Source organism: Schistocerca gregaria, chromosome X (assembly GCF_023897955.1).
Source record: "Schistocerca gregaria isolate iqSchGreg1 chromosome X, iqSchGreg1.2, whole genome shotgun sequence".
Classification (NCBI taxonomy): Eukaryota; Metazoa; Arthropoda; class Insecta; order Orthoptera; family Acrididae; genus Schistocerca; species Schistocerca gregaria.
Window position 1 is genome coordinate 648,957,023 of NC_064931.1, and position 24,628 is coordinate 648,981,650.

A 24,628-nucleotide genomic window follows, 5' to 3' on the forward strand; every position below is an offset into this window, starting at 1 on the left:
AATTTCCATCTGAAAGATGAAGTCTTCCATTTGTAAGGTATGCAACCATTCAGGCTTTGCATGTACTAGTTCCATGGAAATGTCTTGACTGCTAAAAACTTTACATATGATGGGTTTCAAGTCATCATCATCTAATACTGGCAAAATTTACACAAAGACAAATTAGAAAGGCTAACACATAATAATTATGAGGCTGAGGTAACATCAGGAATAGAAATACATACTGGGTACAAGTATTTACAATATGCTCAGGAAGACGATTATAAGTGACCAATACAAGAAAAACATACCGTCTCATACGCAATTCCCGTTAGACAACATTTGCAACAAAAGTTATTATTTGGGGACTTCGTATGCCAAACAGAAGATCACAGACTCAAGGACTGTTGTAACTTGGCTCCAGATGGTGTTGATGTCAAAGATTGAGACAAAGCAAGACATAACTTTTATAATACACAAAACAGCGTAAATATTTTTGCCACAATTTGGATACAAGGGACTTGCTTGTTTCAGTGGACAGGGACATAAGGGAGGCAGAGTTGCAATATATTTAAACAAAAAGTTAAAGGTTACCACTTTGTGGACAGACAGAAATATACAGAAATTGTCCTGAAGCAGCAGAGGAAGGAAGAAGAGCTTAATACTAGGACTTTGCAGACCTCCAAGTTACCAGGTAAAACGTTTTCTCAAGTAACTGTGTGTACTACTAAGAAAGGATACCAGAGAATTGACTTACATAACAGTAGTAGGTGATAATATAAAAACACTAGAAGGCAGTTCTCATTCAAGAGACTTACATGATCTAATCAGAAGTCACAACCAAAATTTAGGAAAAAAACGCTATACAGTATGCTGCTGTTCCACCATTAGCAACACTGATAGATCATGTCATCAGTCTATACAAAAAATTTCAGGTATTAAACATTAATTTCAGACCATTGAAAGCTGTTTATTTAAATAATGTACAAATTAAAACACAATGCACTTACATTTATGGATGTAACACAGATTGAAAAAACTAAAGATGTTACATTTATCTCAGAAATATGGAGCAGTAATAATAAAAATATAACTTTATTGTCATTCAGTTCGTTACAGCAATAGACAAAGTCAAGGGCATACCTTTCTCAATGCACTTAAGTTTGCATGAAATTGGTAAAAGTAGAACCCACATGTTACAAAGCAGTACTTTCATCTTAGCAAAATTCATCAACAGTGTAAAACGGATTGTTTACTAGTAGCCTATACAATTGAGGTTTTAAAAATATTTACAGGTCATTCTTTAAAATCTTTGTTTAATCTGTTAATGATGCTTAGTCCAAGGACTAGAGAGTAGTTCTGTGATTTACATAGTTTATGATGTGGTATGTCTACAGGTGTTCTATTTCTAGTATTATGGCTGTGAATATCACTTCTGAATACAAATTTTGGATCATTTTTCTAATGGACAACAGAACATTATAAGTCAATAGGTTTACTACTGTCACACATTGCAATTTCACCAACAGAGTTTTACTGTGTTCTGATTTACTATAATCAATAATTATTCTTAATACTTTTTTCTGCAAAAGTAAAATGTTATTTATATGACAACTACTACCCCACAATAAAACTTCATGTGATAATTTATGCTTTGGAAAAAAGCAAAACAGACCGATCTTACATAGTTATCTGGAACATATCTTTTTAAATTTCTAATTAAATAAATAACTCTTGAAAGTCTACCTGATATATTTTTGATGTGTGGTTCCCAGGTCAATTTGTTGTCAACAATAACACATACAATTTTAAGTTTCTAGTTCATGGTGGTTAGGGATCTACTTCAAGCTAATGTAAAGTTCTTGGGTTTTACTTTCATTTAGCAAGAAACCATTCACTCAGAACCATAATGAATCTTGAGCTAGGGTATTTTCAGTCAATGCTTTCAGTGTAGCTAAATCTGAGCTTTTATTTAGAAAAGTTGTTTCACTGGCATACAATATTGTGTGAGAATTTATGTTTAAGGGTAAACCATTAATCATTAACAGAAACAAAAAAGGCCCGTACACCGACTCTTGTGGAACTCCAGGCCTAATATAAACCAAATTTGACTTCTCTCTACCAAAAATCTACGGATGATTTAAATATATTTATACTGTTGCTGTCAAAACCAGAATAGAGTAGCTTATTCATGAAAATATTGTGCTCTACACAATCAAACGTTATGCTCAGGTCACAAAACATAGACTGGACACTACACGTAGCCTCGAACACATCTATGACAAATTTTACTATGGGCTCCATTGCATTAGTTGTGGATTTACCAAATTGTTTATCATTGATTATATTTGATTTGCCCAAATAAACACTTCTTTATAAATTATTGTTCAAAAAATTTAGAAAAAATCAGGGGCCTACAGTTAGTGGGATAGTTCTTTTCACCTTTTTCATATATGGGCACAACTCTGGAAGTTTTTAGTTTCTCAGGGAACTTACTTTCAACTAGATATTTATTTACACAAAGTATGAAGGATAAAATACAGCCGGCCGGAGTGGCCGAGCAGTTCTAAGCTCAACAGTCTGGAACAGTGGGACCGCTGCGGTCGCAGGTTCGAATCCTGCCTTGGGCATGGATGTGTGTGATGTCCTTAGTATAGTTAGGTTTAAGTAGTTCTAAGTTCTAGGGGACTGATAACCACGGCAGTTAAGTCCCATAGTGCTGAGAGCCATTTGAACCATTTGATAAAATACACAGTCAATAACATCTTGCAACAAATTACATAACAAATCATAGTAATCAACACTACCTGAAGGTTTGAAATTTTCATTACTTTCAAGATAGTATTATGACACATTTATGTGAAAGTGAAAGTGCTTGGAAATGAGTTTTCAAAGCAGTTGTCCCTGATTCTAAGTGCAGTTTCAGGAAGTTTGTTTATTGAACTACTAATTTCATCACTGGATTAAATACAAAATTTATTGCATCCTTGTGGGGTTATGGCAATATCACCTGTTTGTTTAGTTTAGACAAAAAAAGTTCATTACACTCCAGGCTTCGTCGCATTTGGTTTTGGACTTCTTAATGTTTAATATATCATGTAGTTTCATTGCATTATTGATTTCTTGCCTGTACTTATATTTAGCTCCATCATACACTTCTTTACATACTTTTAATTTACCAGTTTTGTACAAGCCAGAATGTACGATAACAGTAATAATGTTATAGCAAAATCCATGGTTAAACACTGGGAAACTTTCTGTTCATCTCTAATCTATTGCATAAATATTGAATGCTGTAAGAAAACCAAAAATACTGTCGAAGACGAAACTGAGCAGCACAGTCGCTGTCGTGTAGTGGTTATGATACTAGAATGTTGTGTGGGGGATAGTGAGTTCAAAACTCTCCTAAAGTGCAAGATTTTAATTTCTATATTTGGTTGAGTACAGAAATATCCACAAATGGCAAGAATCATTGCACTGGAATATCCTGTAGCTGTATATATACCGTATGTGTTCTGGCCAGAGGCAGTTTGCTTCCCGCTCTTGTATATGCAAGTGCTGAATAAACCTTCGTTAAGTTAGTGTTTGTCATTGATCTATTTACACCCTCTTCTACGTGACACTGTTCTGGTGGAGAGCTGGGTATAGGAATTTGTGATTCCGCACATTATCGACGACACAGTGGCTCCCAACAGACCACAACGGAGCTGCCGTTTACGTGGCGAGAAACCAGAGTTCGAACCATATTCAATGGATAGCAATCTATCGGAGACAGAAGAAGAAGAGGACGTCACGATGACAGCCATTGTGTGCCACCAGATGAGACATCCTTCCGCGTTTTCTGGTGATGATGGCCAAGATCCAAACATGTGGCTGAAGATATATGAGCGTATAGCCAAATTTAGAAATGGGATGACACTGTGTTTGGCTAACGGATTTTTCTACTTGGAGGGTACTGCCAAGCAATGATATGAGATCAACGAGGAGAAGTTCAAAAGCTGGAAAGTATTGCAGGCGGAACTGCGCAAGTATTTCGGCTACACACAGCGACAGAAGTGTAAGGCTGAAGATAAATTAAAGTGCAGGGCACGGCGTCCAGGAGAAACTACAGCATCCTACATTCAAGGCGTCTTCGAGCTGTGTAAAATAGTGGATCCTAGAACTGAGTAGGAAGATAAGGTTGCCTATCTCATGAGGGGTGTTGCTGAGGACATGTATCAAAACGTTCTCCTGAAGGAAGTTTCGACAGCAGACGACTTCATAAAATGGTGCCAGTATATCGAGACAATGCATCAAAAAAAATTACATGCAAGAAATTTGAACGGCTTCCAAACGTCGGATCGATGTCTGTGATGGAGGAAGAAACAGATTTCACAAGTGTTCTTCATGAGATAGTGAGAGAGGAAGTTCAGAAGGCACTTGGATTGAACGGCGAGCAAAAAACCGAGACGCTTCAAGGGGTCATAAGGGAAGAAGTGGAACAGACATTGAACCCAATTTCCTTCAAAATGGTAAAAAAGTCGAGACCGAGGCAAAGTTACGTTCCTACAATGTCGCATGAGGAACCTGTTTGGGCACCAAGGAAGACATCTGGGGGACCCAAAATAACCAACCAGTATGTTTCCACTGCGGACGACCAGGAGATGTAGTGCGCTACTGTCGAGAAAGGTGGTGGATATTTGATGACGCCCATGCCAGAAGACAGCAGAGCGATCTTAGTAGGCGGCAACCCCGGAACGACGAAGATAAACAAGACGTTGTGGATGCAGGGCGACGTACATCACCATCGCCGCAAGCTAGTTGCTGGAGAGGACGTACCCCAGCACGCCAATCAACGTCTTCATCGACGTTTTGAAGCTCCAGCCCATCACCTAGTCGCCGCAACCTGTAAAACTAAAGAGTGCGCCCTTCCTTGAAAGTGAGGCAACCGAAGAGAAAAATCCTCCGCCGTCGATCACTACAAAAATGATAGGAAACCACGTGGATATCCTCATGGATGGCTGACGAGAGCCGGCCGGAGTGGCCGTGCGTTTCTAGGCGCTACAGTCTGGAACCGCGTGACCGCTACGGTCGCAGGTTCGAATCCTGCCTTGGGCATGGATGTGTGTGATGTCCTTAGTATAGTTAGGTTTAAGTACTTCTAAGTTCTAGGGGACTGATAACCACGGCAGTTAAGTCCCATAGTGCTCAGAGCCATTTGAACCATTTTTTTTTGTTGGCCGACCAGCCCAAGCTCTTGTGGGCTCTGGAGCATCATATTCAGTCAAAGATGTACCATTCGTGTGGGTATAAGTGGCCAATCATAGCCCTTAGAATTCACCATCTTACAAGAGTCCATTCATGACGTCATTCTCGGATGGGACTTTTTGAAAGCTTCTAGGCAATTATAGATTGTGGTCGCTCAAAGATTATGCTAGACGAGATGAGATACTGTAGACAGGAAGATGCGCATCTGAGTGTGTGGACAGTATGTGTGCTGGATGAAGTAATCATTCCTGCAGTCAACTCTAGAAAGGTAGCTGTTGTGTGTCATGCCATGCGTCAACCCATGGATCTTGTTGTGGAATGTAAGAGAAACATACCACCGAAGAATAACTTGGTCATCCCAACCACTTTCGGCTCGTTTGAGAACGGATTCGGTGAATTGTGAATAATTAACTGTAGTGGAGAAATGCAGATCCTTCCAAGATGCTTGTGCATAGCAAACACTGAGCCGTTAACTGAAGAAAAGTTGAGCATCATAGAAACCACCCACTCCGAGTCTGTGGGCGAAATTAGCGCTACCACTAAGAGACAAAATCTTCTAGCTCGACTGTCACCAGATCTCCCTAAGGAACAACAGAAGAAGCTACTTGCCATTCTTCAAGAGTTCTCTGAAAGCTTCAATGCACAGGTGAAGAGCAAATTAGACAAATCGACTGTGAAGCACTGGATTAGCACTGGAGACCATCAACCAATAAGCCAGAGAGCATATCGCGTGTCAGCAACGGAACGTCGAGTAATTCGAAACGAGGTAGAGAAAATGATGAAGAATAACGTCATTCAGCGTTCGCAGAGACCATGGTTGTCACCAGGAAGAAGGATGGCACTTGGCGCTTTTGTTTTGCTTACAGGAAGCTTAATAAGATAACTAAAAAGAACGTTTACCCTCTTCCACGAATTGACGATACACTAGATTGTCTGAACGGGGCTAAGTTTTTCTCAACCATGGACATGTCTTGGGATACTGGCAAATCGAAGTAGATGAGGCTGATCGTGAGAAAACTGCATTCATCACCCCTGGGGGCCTGTGTGAGTTTAAGGTAATGCCATTTGGTTGGTTTAATGCACCAGCAATTTTTGAACACATGATGGATAATCTTCTAAGGCACCTGAAGTGCACTATGTGTCTTTGTTATTTAGATGACATTATAGTGTTCTCAGAGACATTCAATGAACATATAAAAAGACTGAGGGCCGTTCTTAAGTGTCTCCAACAAGGCGGACTGAAACTTAATGCAAGAAAGTGTCTCTTTGGAAAAAAAATTAGAATACTTCGACACTTTGTGTCAAACGAAGCTGTGCGGCCAGACACAGAAAAGGTGAGATCTATAACGGAATTTCCTATTCCTATAAGTATTAGAGATGTAAGAAGCTTCCTCGGATTATGTTCTTATTACTGTCGGTTTATCAAAGCAAGGCTGCTCAAAGAGTTGTTAAAAGCTGATGCTAAATTTATCTGGGGTGGTGCTGAACAAGATTCTTTCGATGTGCTGCGAAAAGCTCTAACGACTGACCCTATACTTGGTCTGTATGATGAAAGATCACCTACAGAACTACACAAACATGCAAGTGGGTATGGGATCGGTGCTGTTCTGGTGCAAATTTCGGATATAAAAGAGAAGGTTATAGCCTATGCTTTTAGGACACTTACAAAAGCCAAGAGAAACTAAAGAAAGAGAATGTCTTGATATGATGTGGGTCATGTGCAAATTTCGACAGTATCTCTATGGAATGCCATTCACAGTTGTTTCAGACCATCATTCACTTCGTTGGGTGACAGGTCTTAAGGATCCAACAGGACGACTCGCCAGGTGGGCACTACATCTTCAAGCGTATGACATTACCATAGTGTACAAAAGTGGGAGAAAACGCCAAGATGCCGACTGTCTCTCAAGATACCCTGTGCAAGACCATCAAGTCTTTGATGAAGGTAGTGACTGTCTCGCTGCACTCCAAGATCTCTCTGCTGAGAAGAAGGACGCCAAGATGTATCAAATTATGCTTGCCTTGATTCGGTCAGAGGGTGTGAAAGGACAATTTAAGGTAGTTAATGGTTACTTTGCAAGAAAAAAAAGAGGTGGCTACCAGTGATTCCTAAACACATGCGCTTAGATGTTCTACAGAAATTCCATGACACACCTGAGGCCGGACGTTTCGGATTTATTAAGACATACGATAGACTCTGCAAGAGATTCTTCTGGCCAGGTTTATTTAGGAGTGTCCGTCACTATGTGTCGTACTGTAGAGAGTGCCAGAGGAGAAAGGCAGATCCTCAGAAACCACCTGGCAGACTCATACTAATTCCAACAGCCGAAACGCCTTTCCAGCGTGTTGGGATTGACTTCCTTGGACGATTTCCAACGTTTGCTATGGGCAATAGATGGATTATTATTTGCACTGATTATCTGACACGCTATGCCATTACAAAAGCCATGAAAACAGCTGAAGCATCTGAGGTAGACAAATTCATCGTGGAAGACAGTGTATTAAATCTCAGTGCCCCAAGGTCGTTAATTATGGATCAGGGAAAGTTTTTCAATCAGATCTTGTGACAGAAATAAAAATCTCGGTGCAACATTACTTATCACATAACGACTACCTACCACCTGCAAGCTAATGGGCTTACTGAACCCCTTAATAAGCTCTTGGCCGACATGCTATCAATGTTCGTCAATGTTGAGCAGAGCAACAGGGATGAGGCGCTACCTTTCGAGACGTTTCCCTACAACACCGCCAAACAAGACACCACAGGATTTACGCAATTTTTCCTGGTGCATGGGCGTGGGGCGGCTACGACGATGGAAACTGCGTTTCCGTTACATCTTGATGACGTAGACGACGACTAAATCGGCCAGGTGTTAACCAGAGCTGAGGAAGTTGCGGCAGTTAGCCGGACACCGCACGCTGCAGGCTCAAGAAAACGATCGCCAAAGGTATGACGCGACCCACCGCCCTATTGTCTACCAGGCGGGTGACCTCGTCTGGATCTTGACTCCTGTTTGGAAGGTTGGTACCTCTGAGAAGCTCCTCAGGCTCTACTTTGGACCTTATAAGATTGCAAACACAGTTGTCTGATGTTACGAAGTTGAAAATTTCTGCCCCGACACAAGACGACGAAAGATCGGAGATACAGTCCACGTCCTTCGAATGAAGCCCTACAAGGATCCTGCCACCCAGAGTAAATTCGAAGCTCCAGCGACTGGCAATAAGAGGAAAGGTGAGAAACAGCATGGCGGCAACAGAAGTTCTAAGAAGATCACCGCCAGTGCGAGCATCAGTTACCGGGAGTCGGAGTATGCAGGACCAATCACTCGTTCCTGGACGATGACGTCGTAACACCGATACACTGTTCTCTTAAGGAAAGAGCCGGTCACTGAAGGAGCTTAGTAGCCCTGTAGTCTAATGGATATGACACTAAATTGTTGCATGGAGGGTTGTGAGTTCAACACTCACCTGGGATGTGCAACTTTAGTTTTTATATTCGGTTCGAGTACATTCTAGAAGTATGTACAAATATCAAGAACCATTGTACTGGAATATACTGTATGTGCTCTGGCCGGTGGCAGTTCGCTCCGCGCTCTAGGATGTGCAAGTGCTGCAACCTTTGTTAAGTGAAGTTAGTGTTCGTCATTCATCTAATTACACCTTCTTCTACGTGACAATATATAGACAACCTTCGTCAGTAAAAATTTTGAGAAACTGATGTCCCATGTACTTAAAATATTTGTGTGATACTCTAATTAAAGCTTGGACAGACAAAAGCTACACATTGCTTTAATATATATCCTATATAAAATTATATATAAAATATATAATGGATGAACGTAGCACATACCTCGAATTGTTACTGACTGATTTACTTCAAGTTTATACATGATACTCTAATAAATATTTGGCTTGACGTAAGCTATTATTTTTCAGACATATATTATACAGGGTGGTCCATTGATAGTGAGTGGGCCAAATATCTCACGAAATAAGAATCAAATGAAAAAACTACAAAGAACGAAACTCGTCTAGCTTGAAGGGGGAAACCAGATGGCGCTATGGTTGGCCCGCTAGATGGCGCTGCCATAGGTCAAATGGATATCAACTACGTTTCTTTAAGTAGGAACCCCCATTTTTATTACATATTCGCGTAGTACGTAAAGAAATACGAATGTTTTTGTTGGACCACTTTTTTCCCTTTGTGATAAATGACGCTATAATAGTCACAAACGTAAAAGTACGTGGTATCACGTAACATTCCGCCAGTGCGGTCGGTATTTCCTTCGTGGTACATTACCTGTATTAAAATGGACCGTTTACCAGTTGCGGAAAAGGTCTATATCTTGTTGATGTATGGCTATTGTTATCAAAGTGATCAACGAGGGTGTGCTATTTATGCTGCTTGGTATCCTGGACGACATCATCCAAGTGTCGGGACCGGTCGCCGGGTAGTTACCTTATTTAAGGAAACAGGAAGTGTTCAGCCACATGTGAAACGTCAACCACGACCTGGAACAAATGATGATGCCCAAGAAGGTGCTTTAGCTGCCGTCGCGGCTAATCCGCACATCAGTAGCAGACAAATTGCACGAGAATACGTCGGTGCTGAGAATGCTACATCAACATCGATTGCACCCGTACCATATTTCTATGCACCAGGAATTGCATGGCGACGACTTTGAACGTCGTGTACAGTTCTGCCACTGGGCACAAGAGAAATTACAGGCCGACGACAGATTTTTTGTATGCGTTCTATTTAGCGACGAAGCGTCTTTCACCAACAGCGGTAACGTAAACCGGCATAATATGCACTATTGGGCAATGTAAAATCCACGATGGCTGCTACAAGTGGAACATCAGCGACCTTGGCGGGTTAATGTATGGTGCGACGTTATGGGAGGAAGGATGATTGGCCCCCATTTTATCGATGGCAGTGTAAATGGTGCAATGTATGCTGATTTCCTACGTAATGTTCTACCGATGTTACTACAAGACGTTTCACTGCATGACAGAATGGCGATGTACTTCCAACGTGATGGATGTCTGGCACATAGCTCGCGTGCTGTTGAAGCGGTATTGTGTAGCATGTTTCATGACAGGTGGATTGGTCGTCGAAGCATCATACCATGGCCCGCACGTTCACCGGATCTGACGTCCCCGGATTTGTTTCTGTGGGGAAAGTGGAAGGATATTTGTTATCGTGATCCACCGATGTCTGACAACATGCGTCAGCACATTGTCAATGCATGTGCGAAAAATACGGGCGGCGAACTACTCGCTGTTGAGAGAAATGTCGTTACACGTATTGCCAAATGCATTGAAGTTGACAGACATCATTTTGAGCATTTATTGCATTAATGTGGTATTTACAGGTAATTACGGTGTAACAGCATGCGTTCTCAGAAATGATAGGTTCACAAAGGTACATGTATCACATTGGTACAATCGAAATTATATTTTCAAACGAACCTATGTTCTGTATTTTAATTTAAAAAATCTACCTGTTGCCAACTGTTCGTATCAAATTGTGAGCTCTATGTTTGTGACTATTACAGTGCCATCTATTACAAAGCGAAAAAAGTAGTCCAACTAAAACATTCGTATTTCTTTACGTACTACACGAATATGTAATAAAAAATGGGGGTTCCTATTTTTAAAAATCGCAGTTAATATCTGTTTGACCTATGGCAGCATCATCCAGTGGGTCAACCATAGCGCCATCTGGTTTCCCCCTTCAAGCTGGACAAGTTTCGTTCTTTGTAGTTTCTTCGTTTGACGCTTATTTCGTGAGATATTTGGCCCAGTCACGATCAATGGACCACCCTGTATAAATATATGTAATATATACAATGGAAGTGCTTTTAGCAAAAATTTCGAAAATCATTGATCGATTTACTTCAGATCTGCTGTAATATAATGTAGTATTGACATATGCTAAATATTTTTTAAAATAACAGTTTGCAGATTTTCTATTAAAACTGACTGTGAGAAAGTAAAATGTGACGTGTGCTGCTGTGCTGCGAAAATGTCTGGTGTTATTAATTTTTTCACAGTCTGTTTTATCTGCAATAGCCGTGTACTTAAACTCTTAGACAGATGGTTTGCTCGAACATATTCTTCCTTTTTATGTATAACTATCTGTCAAACTCAGCATCACCTGCATATTCATTTTGCCAACTAGAAACAAAAACAAAAAATGAACTGTGTCACATAACTTCCATGTATTAATGAAAATACCCTCGAAATTATGAAACAGTCGTTTAAAGAAATATTCGTAATGTATAAGTACACCATCCAAATTAAGAAACATGATCTCGGTCAGTTTCTGTATGCTGGACACATCTGGTTTGTGCGCTTTCTGTGTCTACAGTGCGATTTTGTAAGCGTCTATGGCAACACCTCTTCATAGCTCTGTAGACAGTTTCTGTTTTCGCTTACAACAATTTGTACTTCGCAGCTGAAAGCTGTCAAAAGTGCTGACAGATGTAAGGAGTGTCGTTTATTTGACTTGACGGTACGAGTGTCGTAGAGGTAAAAAATAAAGATATTGAAACTTTATGCAAGATGTGGCACTTTTTTGTGCATCTCAGTGTTTATGACATCATATCTCTTAAACTATGTGTCGTACAATGATGTATTTGTGTAGGTACATTCAGTGGCATATGTGGATACTGTCTGCGAAATACTGTCGTGGCATTACTTCTGGACAGTTTGTAGAGATTCATTGAATACTACATTCAGGAGTTTATTTTAGTTCAAATACTCGATATAATCCACTGTAAATTTTCAGAAAACATACCTTGATGACCACTATTTGAAAATTAAAGTACAAATCTAGAACTTTAACTAAGATTTTAAAAAAATTAAACGAAAAATTTAATCTCACATTGACTTGTTTTATGAGTTGACGACATGTCCATATGGTTGGTATAAATACATCAAGGCGAATGGAGAAACATATTAACCTCTATCACTTGTAACCTAACTGATCTAAAACCAGGGTGCAATTATGAAAGGCACTATAAAACGACACAAAATACTAATGGCAATATTATGAATCCTCGCTAATTGAAGGGTTATGAAACAGTAAATATTCATCTGTACACATAGACAATGCGAAAGTGTTGACTCATATAAATCATCTCTTCCTGATCCATACTAATAAATACCATCCATTTTTGTCTCCTGTAGTTGGTGCTTGGAGAATTTATAACTAATGAAATGTCTGTACAAACAGGGTCAATTGCTTTGATTATTTTTAGAAGTATAAGATACGCAATATTCTACTTTGTCTTATCATGATAGTCTATGGATTAATGCTTGTGAAGCAAGGATGGCTCTCAGACCCTCAAAGAAACTTTCTCGACTATTTTAAATTGATCTGCAACCACATTGCTAGACGCAGTACCCTGCAATGATCGCCTCACAACTGAGGTTTGAGCATATGTACGTTCATAAGCTTGCGTATATGAAAATCGATCAAGCCTGTGGCAAGGTGAGCAGTCCGGAAACTTGCTCAAAATTACCCTAGTCATTATCATGCAAGTTTACAGTTACGTGAGGAACAACTTGAGTATAAATCTGAGCGTTTGGGGCTGGGTTATAGAGGTTACCCAGAGAATAAGTTTGACGTTTACGGCAGAAATAACATTCGGTAAGTGGTGATGAGATTTTGCAAAATTCTCATCATAATGGTGCATTAAACAAATTTTAGGATAATACAGTTAAATTATTATTTTGTAGCGATTTTAATATTAGCCTGTTAATTAAAAGTGAAGTGAGAAGACAGCTCTTGAGTATCCTCAATAGCTCCCACATAAAACCATTGTTTTAGGACCGCACTAGAATAACAGAGATGTCACATTGCGTACTAGACAATACCTTCAGAAACATTGAAAATGGTGTCACAGAGGCTTTAAATTTAAAAATAAGACTTTTCAGATCACTAAATGCTAGTAGAAATGTCAGATCCCTTAATTGGGCAGGTAGGTTAGAAAATTTAAAAATGGAAATGGATAGGTTAAAGTTAGATATAGTGGGAATTAGCGAAGTTCGGTGGTGGGAGGAACAAGATTTTTGGTCAGGTGAATGCAGGGTTATAAATACAAGGGGTAATGCAGGAGTAGGTTTAATAATGAATAAAGAAATAGGAGTGTGGGTAAGCTACAACAAACAGCATAGTAAACACATTATTGTGGCCAAGATAGACACGAAGCCCACGCCTACTACAGTAGTACAAGTTAATATGCCAACTAGCTCTGCAGATAATGAAGAAATTGATGAAATGTATGATGGGATAAAAGAAATTATTCAGGTAGTGAAGGGAGACGAAAATTTAATAGTCATTGGTGACTCAAATTTGATAGTAGGAAAAGGAAGAGAAGAAAACGTAGTAGGTGAATATGGAATGGGGGTAAGGAATGGAAGAGGAAGCCTGGTAGAATTTTCCACAGAGAATAACTTTAACATAGCTAACACTTGGTTCAAGAATCATGAAAGAAGGTTTTATACATGGAAGAGGCCTGGAGATACTGGAAGGTTACAGATATATTATATAACGGTAAGACAGAGATTTAGGAACCAGGTATTAAATTGTAAGACATTTCCAGAAGCAGATGTGGACTCAGACCAGAATCTATTGGTTATGAACTGTAGATTAAAACTGAGGAAACTTCAAAAAGGTGGGAATTTAAGGAGATGGGACCTGGATAAACTGACTAAATCAGAGGTTGTACAGAGTTTCAGGGAGAGCATAAGGGAACAATTGACAGGATTGGGGAAAGAAGTACAGTAGAAGAAGAATGGGTAGCTCTGAGGGATGAAGTAGTGAAGGCAGCAGAGGATCAAGTAGGTAAAAAGACGACGGCTAGTAGAAGTCCTTGGGTAACAGAAGAGATATTGAATTTAATTGATGAAAGGAGAAAATATAAAAATGCAGTAAATGAAGCAGGCAAAAATGAATACAAACGTCTCAAAAATGAGATCGACAGGAAGTGCAAAACGGCTAAGCAGGGATGGCTAGAGGACAAATGTAAGGATGTAGAGGCTTATCTGACTAGGGGTAAGATAGACACTGCCTACAGGAAAATTAAAAGAGACCTTTGGAGAAAAGAGAACCACTTGTATGAATAGCAAGAGCTCAGATGGAAACCCAGTTCTAAGCAAAGAAGGGAAAGCAGAAAGGTGGAATGATTATATAGAGGGTCTATAGAAGGGCGATGTACTTGAGGACAATATTATGGAAATGGAAGAGGATGTAGATGAAGATGAAATGGGAGATACGATACTGCATGAAGAGTTTGACAGAGCACTGAAGGCCCCAGGAGTAGACAACATTCCATTAGAACTACTGACAGCCTTGGGAGAGCCAGCCCTGACAAAACTCTACCATCTGGTGAGCAAGATGTATGAGACAGGCGAAATAGCCTCAGACTTCAAGAAGAATATAATAATTCCAATCCCAAAGAAAGCAGGTGTTACAGATGTGAAAATTACCGAACTATCAGTTTAATAAGTCACAGCTGCAAAATCATAACGCTAATTCTTTACAGACGAATGGAAAATTTGGTAGCAGCCAACCTCGGGGAAGATCAGGGAGGACTCGAACCTCCCCCGGAACCAACTGCACAGTCCATGACTGCAGCATCTTAGACCGCTCGGCTAATGGACAGAGTCTTGAAAGGAGGATATAAGATGAACATCAACAAAAGCAAAACGAGGATAATGGAATGTAGTCGAATTAAGTCGGGTGATTCTGAGGGAATTACGTTAGGAAATGAGACGCTTAAAGTAGTAAAGGAGTTTTGCTATTTGGGGAGCAAAATAACTGATGATGGTGGAAGTAGAGAGGATATAAAATAGACTAGCAATGGCAAGGAAAGCGTTTCTGAAGAGGAGGAATTTTTTAACATCAAGTATAGATTTAAGTGTCAGGAAGTCGTTTCTGAAAATATTTGTATGGAGTGTAGGCATGTATGGAAGTGGAACGTGGACGATAAGTAGTTTGGACAAGAAGAGAATAGAAGATTCGGAATTGTGGTGCTACAGAAGAATGCTGAAGATTAGATGGGTAGATCACATAACTAATGAGGAGGTATTGAATAGGATTGGGGAGGAGTTTGTGTCACAACCTGATTAGAAGAAGGGATCGGTTGGTAGGACATGTTCTGAGGCATCAAGGGATAACCAACTTAGTATTGGAGGGCAGCGTGGAGGGTAAAAATCGTAGAGGGAGACCAAGAGATGAATACACTAAGCAGATTTAGAAGGACGTATGTTGCAGTAGCTACTGGGAGATGAAGATGCGTGCACAGGATAGAGTAGCATGGAGAGATGCATCAAACCAGTCTCGGGACTGAAGACCAGAACAATAACGTCTGTGTCCATGGCGGCTTTGAAGGCCGTAATAGCCACCTCCGCCGCGGCCTCCAGCATGGCGCGCATCTTTCGCACTTACAGAGCCTACTGTGCAGTCGCCAGTGGCCGGTCCCCATCGACACCCTCAGTGGTGCGATATTCCGGTCGCCCGTGGTCAGTGGGAGCTGTCTTCTCTCCTTTCTGTTGTGTCTTCGTTCTGCGGCGCTTTCGGCGCCGTCGACGTCTCTTCTCGGTTTGCGCCTTGTCACCAGTGCAGCCATCGCTAGAGAAAGATGGGCATTCACGCCAGTTTGCCCCGTGTATCCCGTTGCAGCGAGCACGAGTTGGCGCCTCTTCTCGTCTTCTGTCACAGGCGTGGGTGTCGTGCGCGCCGGCGCACTTTACGCACCGTGTTGGGCTGCGGCACTTTTTAGCCACAGTGGTCGGCCACGCTCGCTGCCTGTAGCTGGACGATGGCGTCTTGAGTCAAGGGACTGTACGCCTACTTCTTCCCTGCAGCAGCTGGCTATGACATCATATATCTCTGTCCACGACCCTCTGCTGCACTGAATGTATAGAGGGGGGACAGGTACATGATGTTCATCGTGCTTCCGTTCTGCATTCCTGCTGGGTTGCGGTGGCGAAGGCGTCTTCTCTGCGTCTGCCTTCTTCTTCTGTCCGTTTCTGCCCATTCTGTGATGCGAGGACATGATAATTTTGCTGTGTCGTAATAACGACGCACGACACCACAGTTCAAGCGCAGCTTCACAGCTCTTCTTCTGGCCAAACACAGGTGTCGCCCTTCACCAGTGATGCGCGCGTGTACGCTGCTCGAGCGCAACTGCTGGTGGCGGATAGAGTCCAGTATGTATGCCTGTAAGGTGCTGGGCTTTCCCTACCCGGTCCGCGGCGCATCGGGTGTTCCCTGCGTGGTCTGTGCCGGCCAGACGCGGTTCCCATCGTCGTTTGTGGTCGCTGGTGTTCCAACTGCCGCCCGCGCCCAGCACGGCCGCTCTCTGGGGTCACAGTCATCATCCATAGTGTCTGGTGCTGTGTATCCTGGCTGTGTCCTTGGTCTCCACTTCTGTTTCCTGCTGGGCGCTTCGTAACTGGTTCGCGCTGTGTCCTACCAGCTGATACCTTCTTTTAGTCTTTTTGTACCATAAATTTCTCATATCCTCAATTCTATTCTGTACCTCTCCACCAGTTTCATGATCTACGCATCCAATCTTCAGCATTCCTCTGTAGTACCACATTTTAAGAGTTTCTGAACAATGTATCATCAATTTTTCACTTCCAGACATGGCTGCACCCCATGCAAATACTTTCACAAAGGACCTCCTGGCACTTAAATCTGTACTTGATAATAACAAATTTCTCTTTTTCAGAAACGCTTTTCTTGCCATTGCCAGTCTACATTTTATATTCTCCCTACTTTTATGGTCGCATTTATGGAGCTGTGTAAAGTTTTGATACCTCTACTGGAGGAATACCATATCCCACAGACCATCAGTCACAATACTTGGTTCTTTGGTTGTTGTTTCATAAGCAGTTTGATATGTTGTTTTCTGCTAGAACACATCGAAGTAGTGTATGAATTCAGCTATGTACATTTGTTTTTCTGCCATGACTTTGAGGTCTGTGTCAGGTACTAAACTGACATCAACACGTTTCAGTCCAATGACTGTCATAGAAAGCTGCAAAATGCATGAAGTAAACTAAGCTGCTCCCACAACACACAGGATTTTTGAAATAAAGGATAGAGATGGTGTTTCTTATTGACGAAAATGTGGAAGAAGTCGCAGCAAATAGAAACTGTAAAAGTCTGTGGCATTGTGGAGTGTTTCCAAACAGCTGTCTCAAGGTGATGACCTCTACATTTAATCCCATCTTCTACAGTGACAGGGTTGCAGGTGCCACGGTAGAGACCAAAAGTTTGCACTGCATCTTTCATTCTTATGGCCTACAATGCATAATCACTATGGAGCAAAGAGATATTTTGCGGGACTTAAACCGATAGAGTACAGATAATATCCACCATCAGTTGTCAATCCCACCAGCAGAGGAATGGAATGATTTTGATACATCTGTGCTAGCATGTACGTACCCTCATCCCTCTATATTTTTCTCATATTTCCATCAATTTTCGTGATTTTAACTGGTTTCTCATAACTTCAACGCATTTTAGCCAATTACTCGAGTTACAAATCACCACTCTCGACGACTTGCCACGTCAACATAACGTCTAATCGAGTCTACCTCGTGACGCTATTAGCCAATGACATTGCAGCATGGTTCTCAATTTCTTTATTATTCCTAAACCACCACTCTTCATTACTGTGCAAGGGCTCTATACATGTGGACACATCGCAAACCCTGTCACACAGCCTACATCACATGACACATATACTGTTTCTTAGTGTAGGAAATAGCCATCAACAGAGAGGAGGTGTGAAAACTACGTTCCATAGCCGAAACACTTTATAAATTCGGTAAGATTTCATTACGATTTTCTATCTCCCTCTCTGAGGATGGGAGTCGCAAAGTATTCTCGCGTTTGTGGGATAATGTCGGGGATTGAAAGGTCTCACCAACATCTTTGATGATTACTATCCCTATAAACGAATCATTACCATAGCAGTACTCTGCCCTCTGTTTCGAAACGAGCTACAACTTGAGTCTCCAGATTTCACCATGGGTGATGCATCATACACGGTCCCTCTAGGTGCATGCATGCTGAGAGGATTAGTACTATTGTAGCAGATATGGACCTGATTCATTTGAGAGTCTTGTGGGGATATACCAGACAATTAAGAAGAAGAAGAAACGTACGGTTTTTGCATGACGGAGCTCCAGACGGAAGGAGTTTGAAACATTTTATGTAAAGCACTTGTGCTATCAATTCTGTAGAACTGTTGTGGTGTTTGGATTCCATACCAAGAAAGTACTAGGAAGAGAGAACATAAACATTGTAAGTAGGCTGTTTACGTTTTTCTATTGGTAAACGCCACCTAGCGCTCTGTGTGAAAATCACTGGCTGTGCTGTGTGCAGTCTGTGGCTGGTTAGCGTTGTTGTAATATTCGCTGTTGTAGTGTTGGGCAGTTGCATGTGAACAGCGCGTAGCGTTGCGCAGTTGGAGGTGAGCCGCCAGCAGTGGTAGATGTGGGGAGAGAGATGGCTGAGTTTTGAGAGCTTATGATCTGGACGTGTGTCCATCAGAGACAGTAAATTTGTAAGACTGGATGTCACGAACTGATATATATATATATATATATATATATATATATATATATATATATATATATATATATATATATATATATATATATAAAATGAAAATATAAAAATTTAGTAAATGAAGCAGGCAGAAAGGAATACAAACGTCTCAAAAATGAGATCGACAGGAAGTACAAAATAGCTAAGTAAGGATGGCAAGAGGACAAATTTAAGGATGTAGAGGCTTATCTCACTAGGGGTAAGATAGATACTGCCTACAGGAAAATTAAAGAGACCTTCGTAGAAAGGAGAACCACTTGTACGAATATCAAGATCTCAGATAGAAATCCAGTTCTAAGCAAAGAAGGGAACGCAGAAATGTGGAAGGAGTATATAGAGGATCTATACAAGGGCGATGTACTTGAGGACAATATTACGGAAATTTAAGAGTATGTAGATGAAGACTAAATGGAAGATAGGATACTATGTGAAAAGTTTGAAAGAGCACTGAAAGACCTGAGTCGAAACAAGACCCCTGGAGTAGACAACATTCCATTAGAACTACTGACAGCCTTGGGAGAGCCAGTCCTGAAAAAATTCTACCATCTGGTGTGCAAGATGTATGATAAGTGTTTTACTAAAAGTTTAGATCTATTTGAAGTATGTGTTATCTCTACTTTTTTGTAACCTATCTGTTAGATATGATCGAAATCAGTCATTAGCTACCACTCTTATTCCTAATGGTTCTAACATATTTAACAGAATCTTCTAGTCGACTGTAACAAACTCCTTAGAAAGTCCCAAAAATATTCCTGTGACATACTCATCTTCATCAAGAGCATCAAGAACAGCTATTGTGAATTCTACTATGACTGACTCCGTATTTTATGCTACTTCGGAAACCAAACTGTGATTCGCTTAAAAGATTGTATTTATTCAGGTAATTCATTAATCTGTCTTTCATAGTTGCTTCTATGGTTTTTAGAATGCTGACAGCAGGGAAATGGGCCAGTAATTTTCTATGTCGTCTGCATTATGTTTCTTAAGCAAAGGTACAACTCTTGCCTGTTGTAACTGCTCTGGAAATGTCCCTCATCAGAAGGATTCATTTATTATATTTATTAAGGGACCTTGTATAATCCCCATACTTTGTTTCAGTATACACACTGATGCCTCATGTGTGCCTACTGACTTTGTATTTTTTAGTTTTTGAACAGTTTTATTGATTTCATTCTCTGTGGTTGGAAGTAATGTCATTGTATTTAGTGCAACATTATTTACAGGTGTTATGTTTGTTTTCGGGAATTTTTGCTGTAACTTCTCTGCAATACTTGAAAAATGCTCGTTTACATAGTTTGCTAAGCGTTGTGTATCATTTATTACTTTATTCTCCTCCCTTAGCAGTATGTTATTCTGCATTTGTTTGCCTCTCCCTGTTTCCTTTTTCATAGCATTCCAGACGGCTTTTTTTTTGCACTTTTCATTCTCTGCCCTGTGGGGACAGAGCGGGCTGTTTTAGGGCTTGCTATTTGCCCTTTGCAGCCATGGATTTATACAATTTATTTTTAAACTATTTTTACATTTGTCTTGCTACATAGTGCAAGTTTCCTTTTGGTCATTAACAGTCACAAAGATCTTTAGATATTTTAAACAATTACAAAGGTTTTTAGATATTTTAACATTTACAGTGGGATTTTAACATTTACAATGTTATTTTAGCAGTTTTTGTGATAATTTAACAATTACAATGATATTTTGGTAATTTCATTGATATTTTAGCAGTTTCAGTGATATTTTAAACAATTTCTGTTAATATTACATTACAGTTTCGATTTTTTAGGTTTGTTTTACAATGCATTTGTTCTTGTCGTTAATAGTTTATAATTACAGATATCTTGTAGAATGTCTAAGTACTTATTCTACTATACATATGCATTTGTTTTACATTTCTTATTTGGTGTACAGAGCGAGGGAGGGGGAGTAGAGGGAGTTGGGTTGGCGGGGGAGTGGGAGTAGAGGGAGTCGTGTTAGGTGTATTTTGGTGGTTCTTTGTGGGCCATGTTTTTGTGTACTTGGTGGTGTTAGTATTTTATTCTTGGGTCCTTTCGTCTAAGTGTGGGGGGATGGTGGTGTTTGTTGTTAGTGGTGATAGGATTGGGGCGAGATCGGGGTACATCTTCGCTGTGTTGTGGGCGATTGTGTGGGAGGGTGTTGTGTACTTGAATTTGGGTTTCCTTTTGGTTCTGTGGTTGACTGTGATTAGGTCCTCCATGTCCGGTCTTTTGTTTAGGATGTGGTTTCCGTATCTGGGTCTCATTTTGGCCAACCTTGTTTGTAGTGGCTCTATTCTGGCTGTCTCATATACTTAATTGCTTGGTGTTAGAAACGGTAGCCTTGCGATACTTCGTATTAGTCTGCGTTCTGTGCTGAACAGACTTTTTGTAATCGGTGCATGTATGCCTCCCAGGGGGGCTGCAGCATACTCTAGAACTGGACGAATGAAAGTTTTGTAGGTATTTATTGCTATTTGAGTATTGCAGCCATGGAAGCGTCCTTGCACTTGTCGTATTAGGTTTTGTCTGAGTCGGGTTTTGTTAAGGAGGTACGCTAGGTGTGTTTTCCAGTTGAGATGTTTGTCTAGGTGTACTCCGAGGTATCTAGCTGTGTCGTTTAGTTGTAGGGGGCTAATCCAGAGGGTTAGTCGGATGTCATGTTCGTTCTGTTGTTTCTTTTTTGATAAGTGTCTGAAGAGGACTGTCTGTGTCTTGGTTGGGTTTGGTCGTATCCTCCATTTTGCCATCCAGGTTTCTAGGCGGTGGAGGTATGTGGTCGTTTTTCGTTGCAGTGTCGTTGTGCGTAGTTCTATACACCAGTAAGCCGTGTCGTCTGCATATAGTCCCATTTCTTTGTGTGGTGTCGTTACAGTGGGTATGTCAGCAGTGTAAAGTGTGTACAGTAGTGGGGACAAGATGCCACCTTGGGGGACGCCAGCTTGTGGGGTAAAGGCTTCTGACACCTGATTGGTGATGTGCACCCTACAGGTCCGGTTGGTGATATATGTTTGTATTATCCTGACTACATTGGATGGGATGCCGATGCTGATTAGTTTGAACACCAGGCCCTGGTGCCATATTTTGTCAAAGGCGCGTTCTATGTCGAGGAACACTGCGAGTGTACAGTGTCCCTGGTTGAACCCTTTCGTGATGCTGTCTGTCAGTTTAAGGAGAGGGTCATTAGTCGAGTGGTTGTGTCTGAATCCTGCTTGTGTGAGGGGAATAGGTTTTTTGTCTCGACGTAAGTCCTTATGCGGTCCGTTATTATTCATTCGTATGTTTTCCCTATCACGTTCAGTAGCGATATCGGTCAGTATGATTTTGGGTCTGTCCTGGGTTTGTCGGGTTTAGGTATCATGATAGTCTTGCTGGTCTTCCAGTTAGTTGGTATTGTCTCATTGTGTAGGCAATAATTAAAGATAAGGGATAGGATGGGGGCTATGACGAGGAGGGGGGCTTTTTGTAGGTGAATACGTCTAATTTCATTCTGGCTGGGGGCGGAGTTGCGTCCTGAGAAGATTGCGTTCTCTATTTCTGCGTCTGTGATGTCTTTGGTGAGGGCCTGCTGTTCATCGGTTTCAGTTGTTGGGGCGTTTATCAGGGTTCCTAGTTGCATGTCTACATGTCGTCTGAATATGTCATCAAATCTGTTGTCGTTCGGGAATGAGTATACGTCTTGCAGTGTTTCTTTAAAGGCTATTGCTTGCTCGAGGGGGTCTGTTGAAGGTTCATTGTTGTTTACTGTCAGGGTGGTAGTGTGCGTCTGCCGTTGCCCTGTGAATGTTTTGAAGCTACTCCAGAACTTGCCCCCATTCCTGTAGTCCAGTCTACTGCATGTGTCATCCCATTGTCGTTGTCTGTGTTGAGATATTAGTCTTTTGATTTGGGCGTTTATTCTGTTCCATTGTCTTTTTAGGTCTGGATTGTCGTCTCGTCTCATCTGCACTGTAGTCGTTTCTTCTGTCTTATTAGTTCTAGTACTGCTTCTGGGAAGGTGGGTTTCCAGTTTTCTACTAATTTGGTGGGGATTGCTTCCTGAACCGCTTTGGTGATAGCCGTTTCGAGTTTGTTGGTGATCAGATGTAAGTCTTCTTCGTCAGTGAATGTTATAGTAATAGATAGCTCCTGGTTAATAGTGTCCTGATATTTTTCCCAGTCTGCTCTATTGTACTGGCTTGTTGTCCTTCTGTGGAGATGGGGTGGAGGGGGGAGGTTGGCAGATTTGGAAAAGAGGATGGGTAGGTGGTCACTGGTAATGGAGTCTCTGATTTGGGGTGGTTGGAGTAAACTGTGTAAGTCGAGGCTGTGTAGGATGTGGTCTGGGGCTGAGATACCTTGGTGTCAGGTCTGTGTGGGGTTTGGTGGTGGGTCAGGTCTGTGGTCAGGAGGTCAAATAGTCTGCGTCTATTTGACCTGACCACAGACCCGACGCCCCGACTCCCGCTAAACGAACCTACTTTCATAGGACACCAAGGTATCAAATGGTTCAAATGGCTCTGAGCACTATTGGACTCAACTGCTGTTGTCATTAGTCCCCTAGAACTTAGAACTACTTAAACCTAACTAACCTAAGGACATCACACACATCCATCCCCTAGGCAGAATTCGAACCTGCGACCATAGCAGTCGCACGGGTCCGGACTGCGCGCCTAGAACCGCGAGACCACCGCGGCCGGCACCAAGGTATCTCAGCTTTGCTTTTATTCTCTGCATTACATATTATAGTTCCCCATACGTTTTGCTGTTTTCTAGTAAATAATTCAAGGGTTCGGGGGCTCTTAAGAATATTACATTCAGTGAACCGAATGTTCTTTCAAATTCCTCTCTCCCACTAAACTGTATTGTTTGCTTGGTAAAATGCATAGATTGTGTGCTTACTGTATAAGGTTCTTCCCTGCTGACTCTATACGTTTTATCTACGAGGCATGTCTGGAAAGTAAGTACTTTTTGGAAAAAAAAATCATAAAGACATTTTTCAAAACAGTTGCCACTGTTTTTCAAATATTTGTCGTAATGGAAAACCAATTTTTCTGTCCCCTCTTCATAGAATGATCCTACCCGAGAAGACATTCACTGTTGAACATTGTTTTTGAGTTGCCATAGCCGTCAAAACTCTTTCCTCCAAATTCATGAGGCGTTAGGATTTAAAAACTCCGAGGTTCAAGACAGTGTTGGTCACAAATGGTTTAATTGCATAATTCGATCTGTAATGGGTTCAGTTCTATTGTTTGGTGAAGCCTGATTCATAATGGACACACATTTTTCAGTTCATTTAAGTCTTGATGTGTACTTTTATGTAATAATATTTTTTTACATAAAACTATGTTATTTTTAAATTCCGGCAAAACAGGCAGTTAACTCAAAACAGTCATTGTAAAAAATTTAATGTATACCAATAACAAGCCAGTCATCATAAAGTCGATAGCAACAAATCAAGAAAAGGTTTTTTCTGGAATAAAATTCTGAATATAATACCTAATGTTTATGTATTACTTCATTTCCAGTTGCCGGCCGCGTTGGTCTAGCGGTTCTAGGCGCGCAGTCCGGAACCGCGCAAGTGCTACGGTCGCAGGTTCGAATCCTGCCTCGGGCATGGATGTGTGTGATGTCCTTAAGTTAGTTAGGTTTAAGTAGTTCTAAGTTCTAGGGGACTGATGACCAGGGTAGTTAAGTCCCATAGTGTTCAGAGCCATTTGAACCATTTGAACCATTTCCAGTTACCATACTTTTCATGAATGAGTAAGGACTATATAACCCACACTTTTATTAGGAG

At 41.1% G+C, this 24,628-nt stretch overlaps 1 protein-coding gene across 1 annotated transcript; it reads right to left on the reverse strand.

The window, feature by feature from the left end:
- Window positions 1-21,167: 21,167 nt before the first annotated feature.
- Window positions 21,168-21,704, reverse strand: LOC126298254 (uncharacterized). The gene has a single exon (XM_049989557.1). It carries the CDS (start codon window positions 21,702-21,704, stop codon window positions 21,168-21,170), a length of 537 nt encoding a protein of 178 aa, XP_049845514.1.
- Between the last annotated feature and the right edge of the window lie 2,924 nt (window positions 21,705-24,628).

What these genes read in the sequence shown, in the direction of transcription:
- LOC126298254 (XM_049989557.1), bottom strand. Translation starts at nt 21,704, where the DNA reads ATGGGACTATATGCAGACGACACGGCTTACTGGTGTATAGAACTACGC.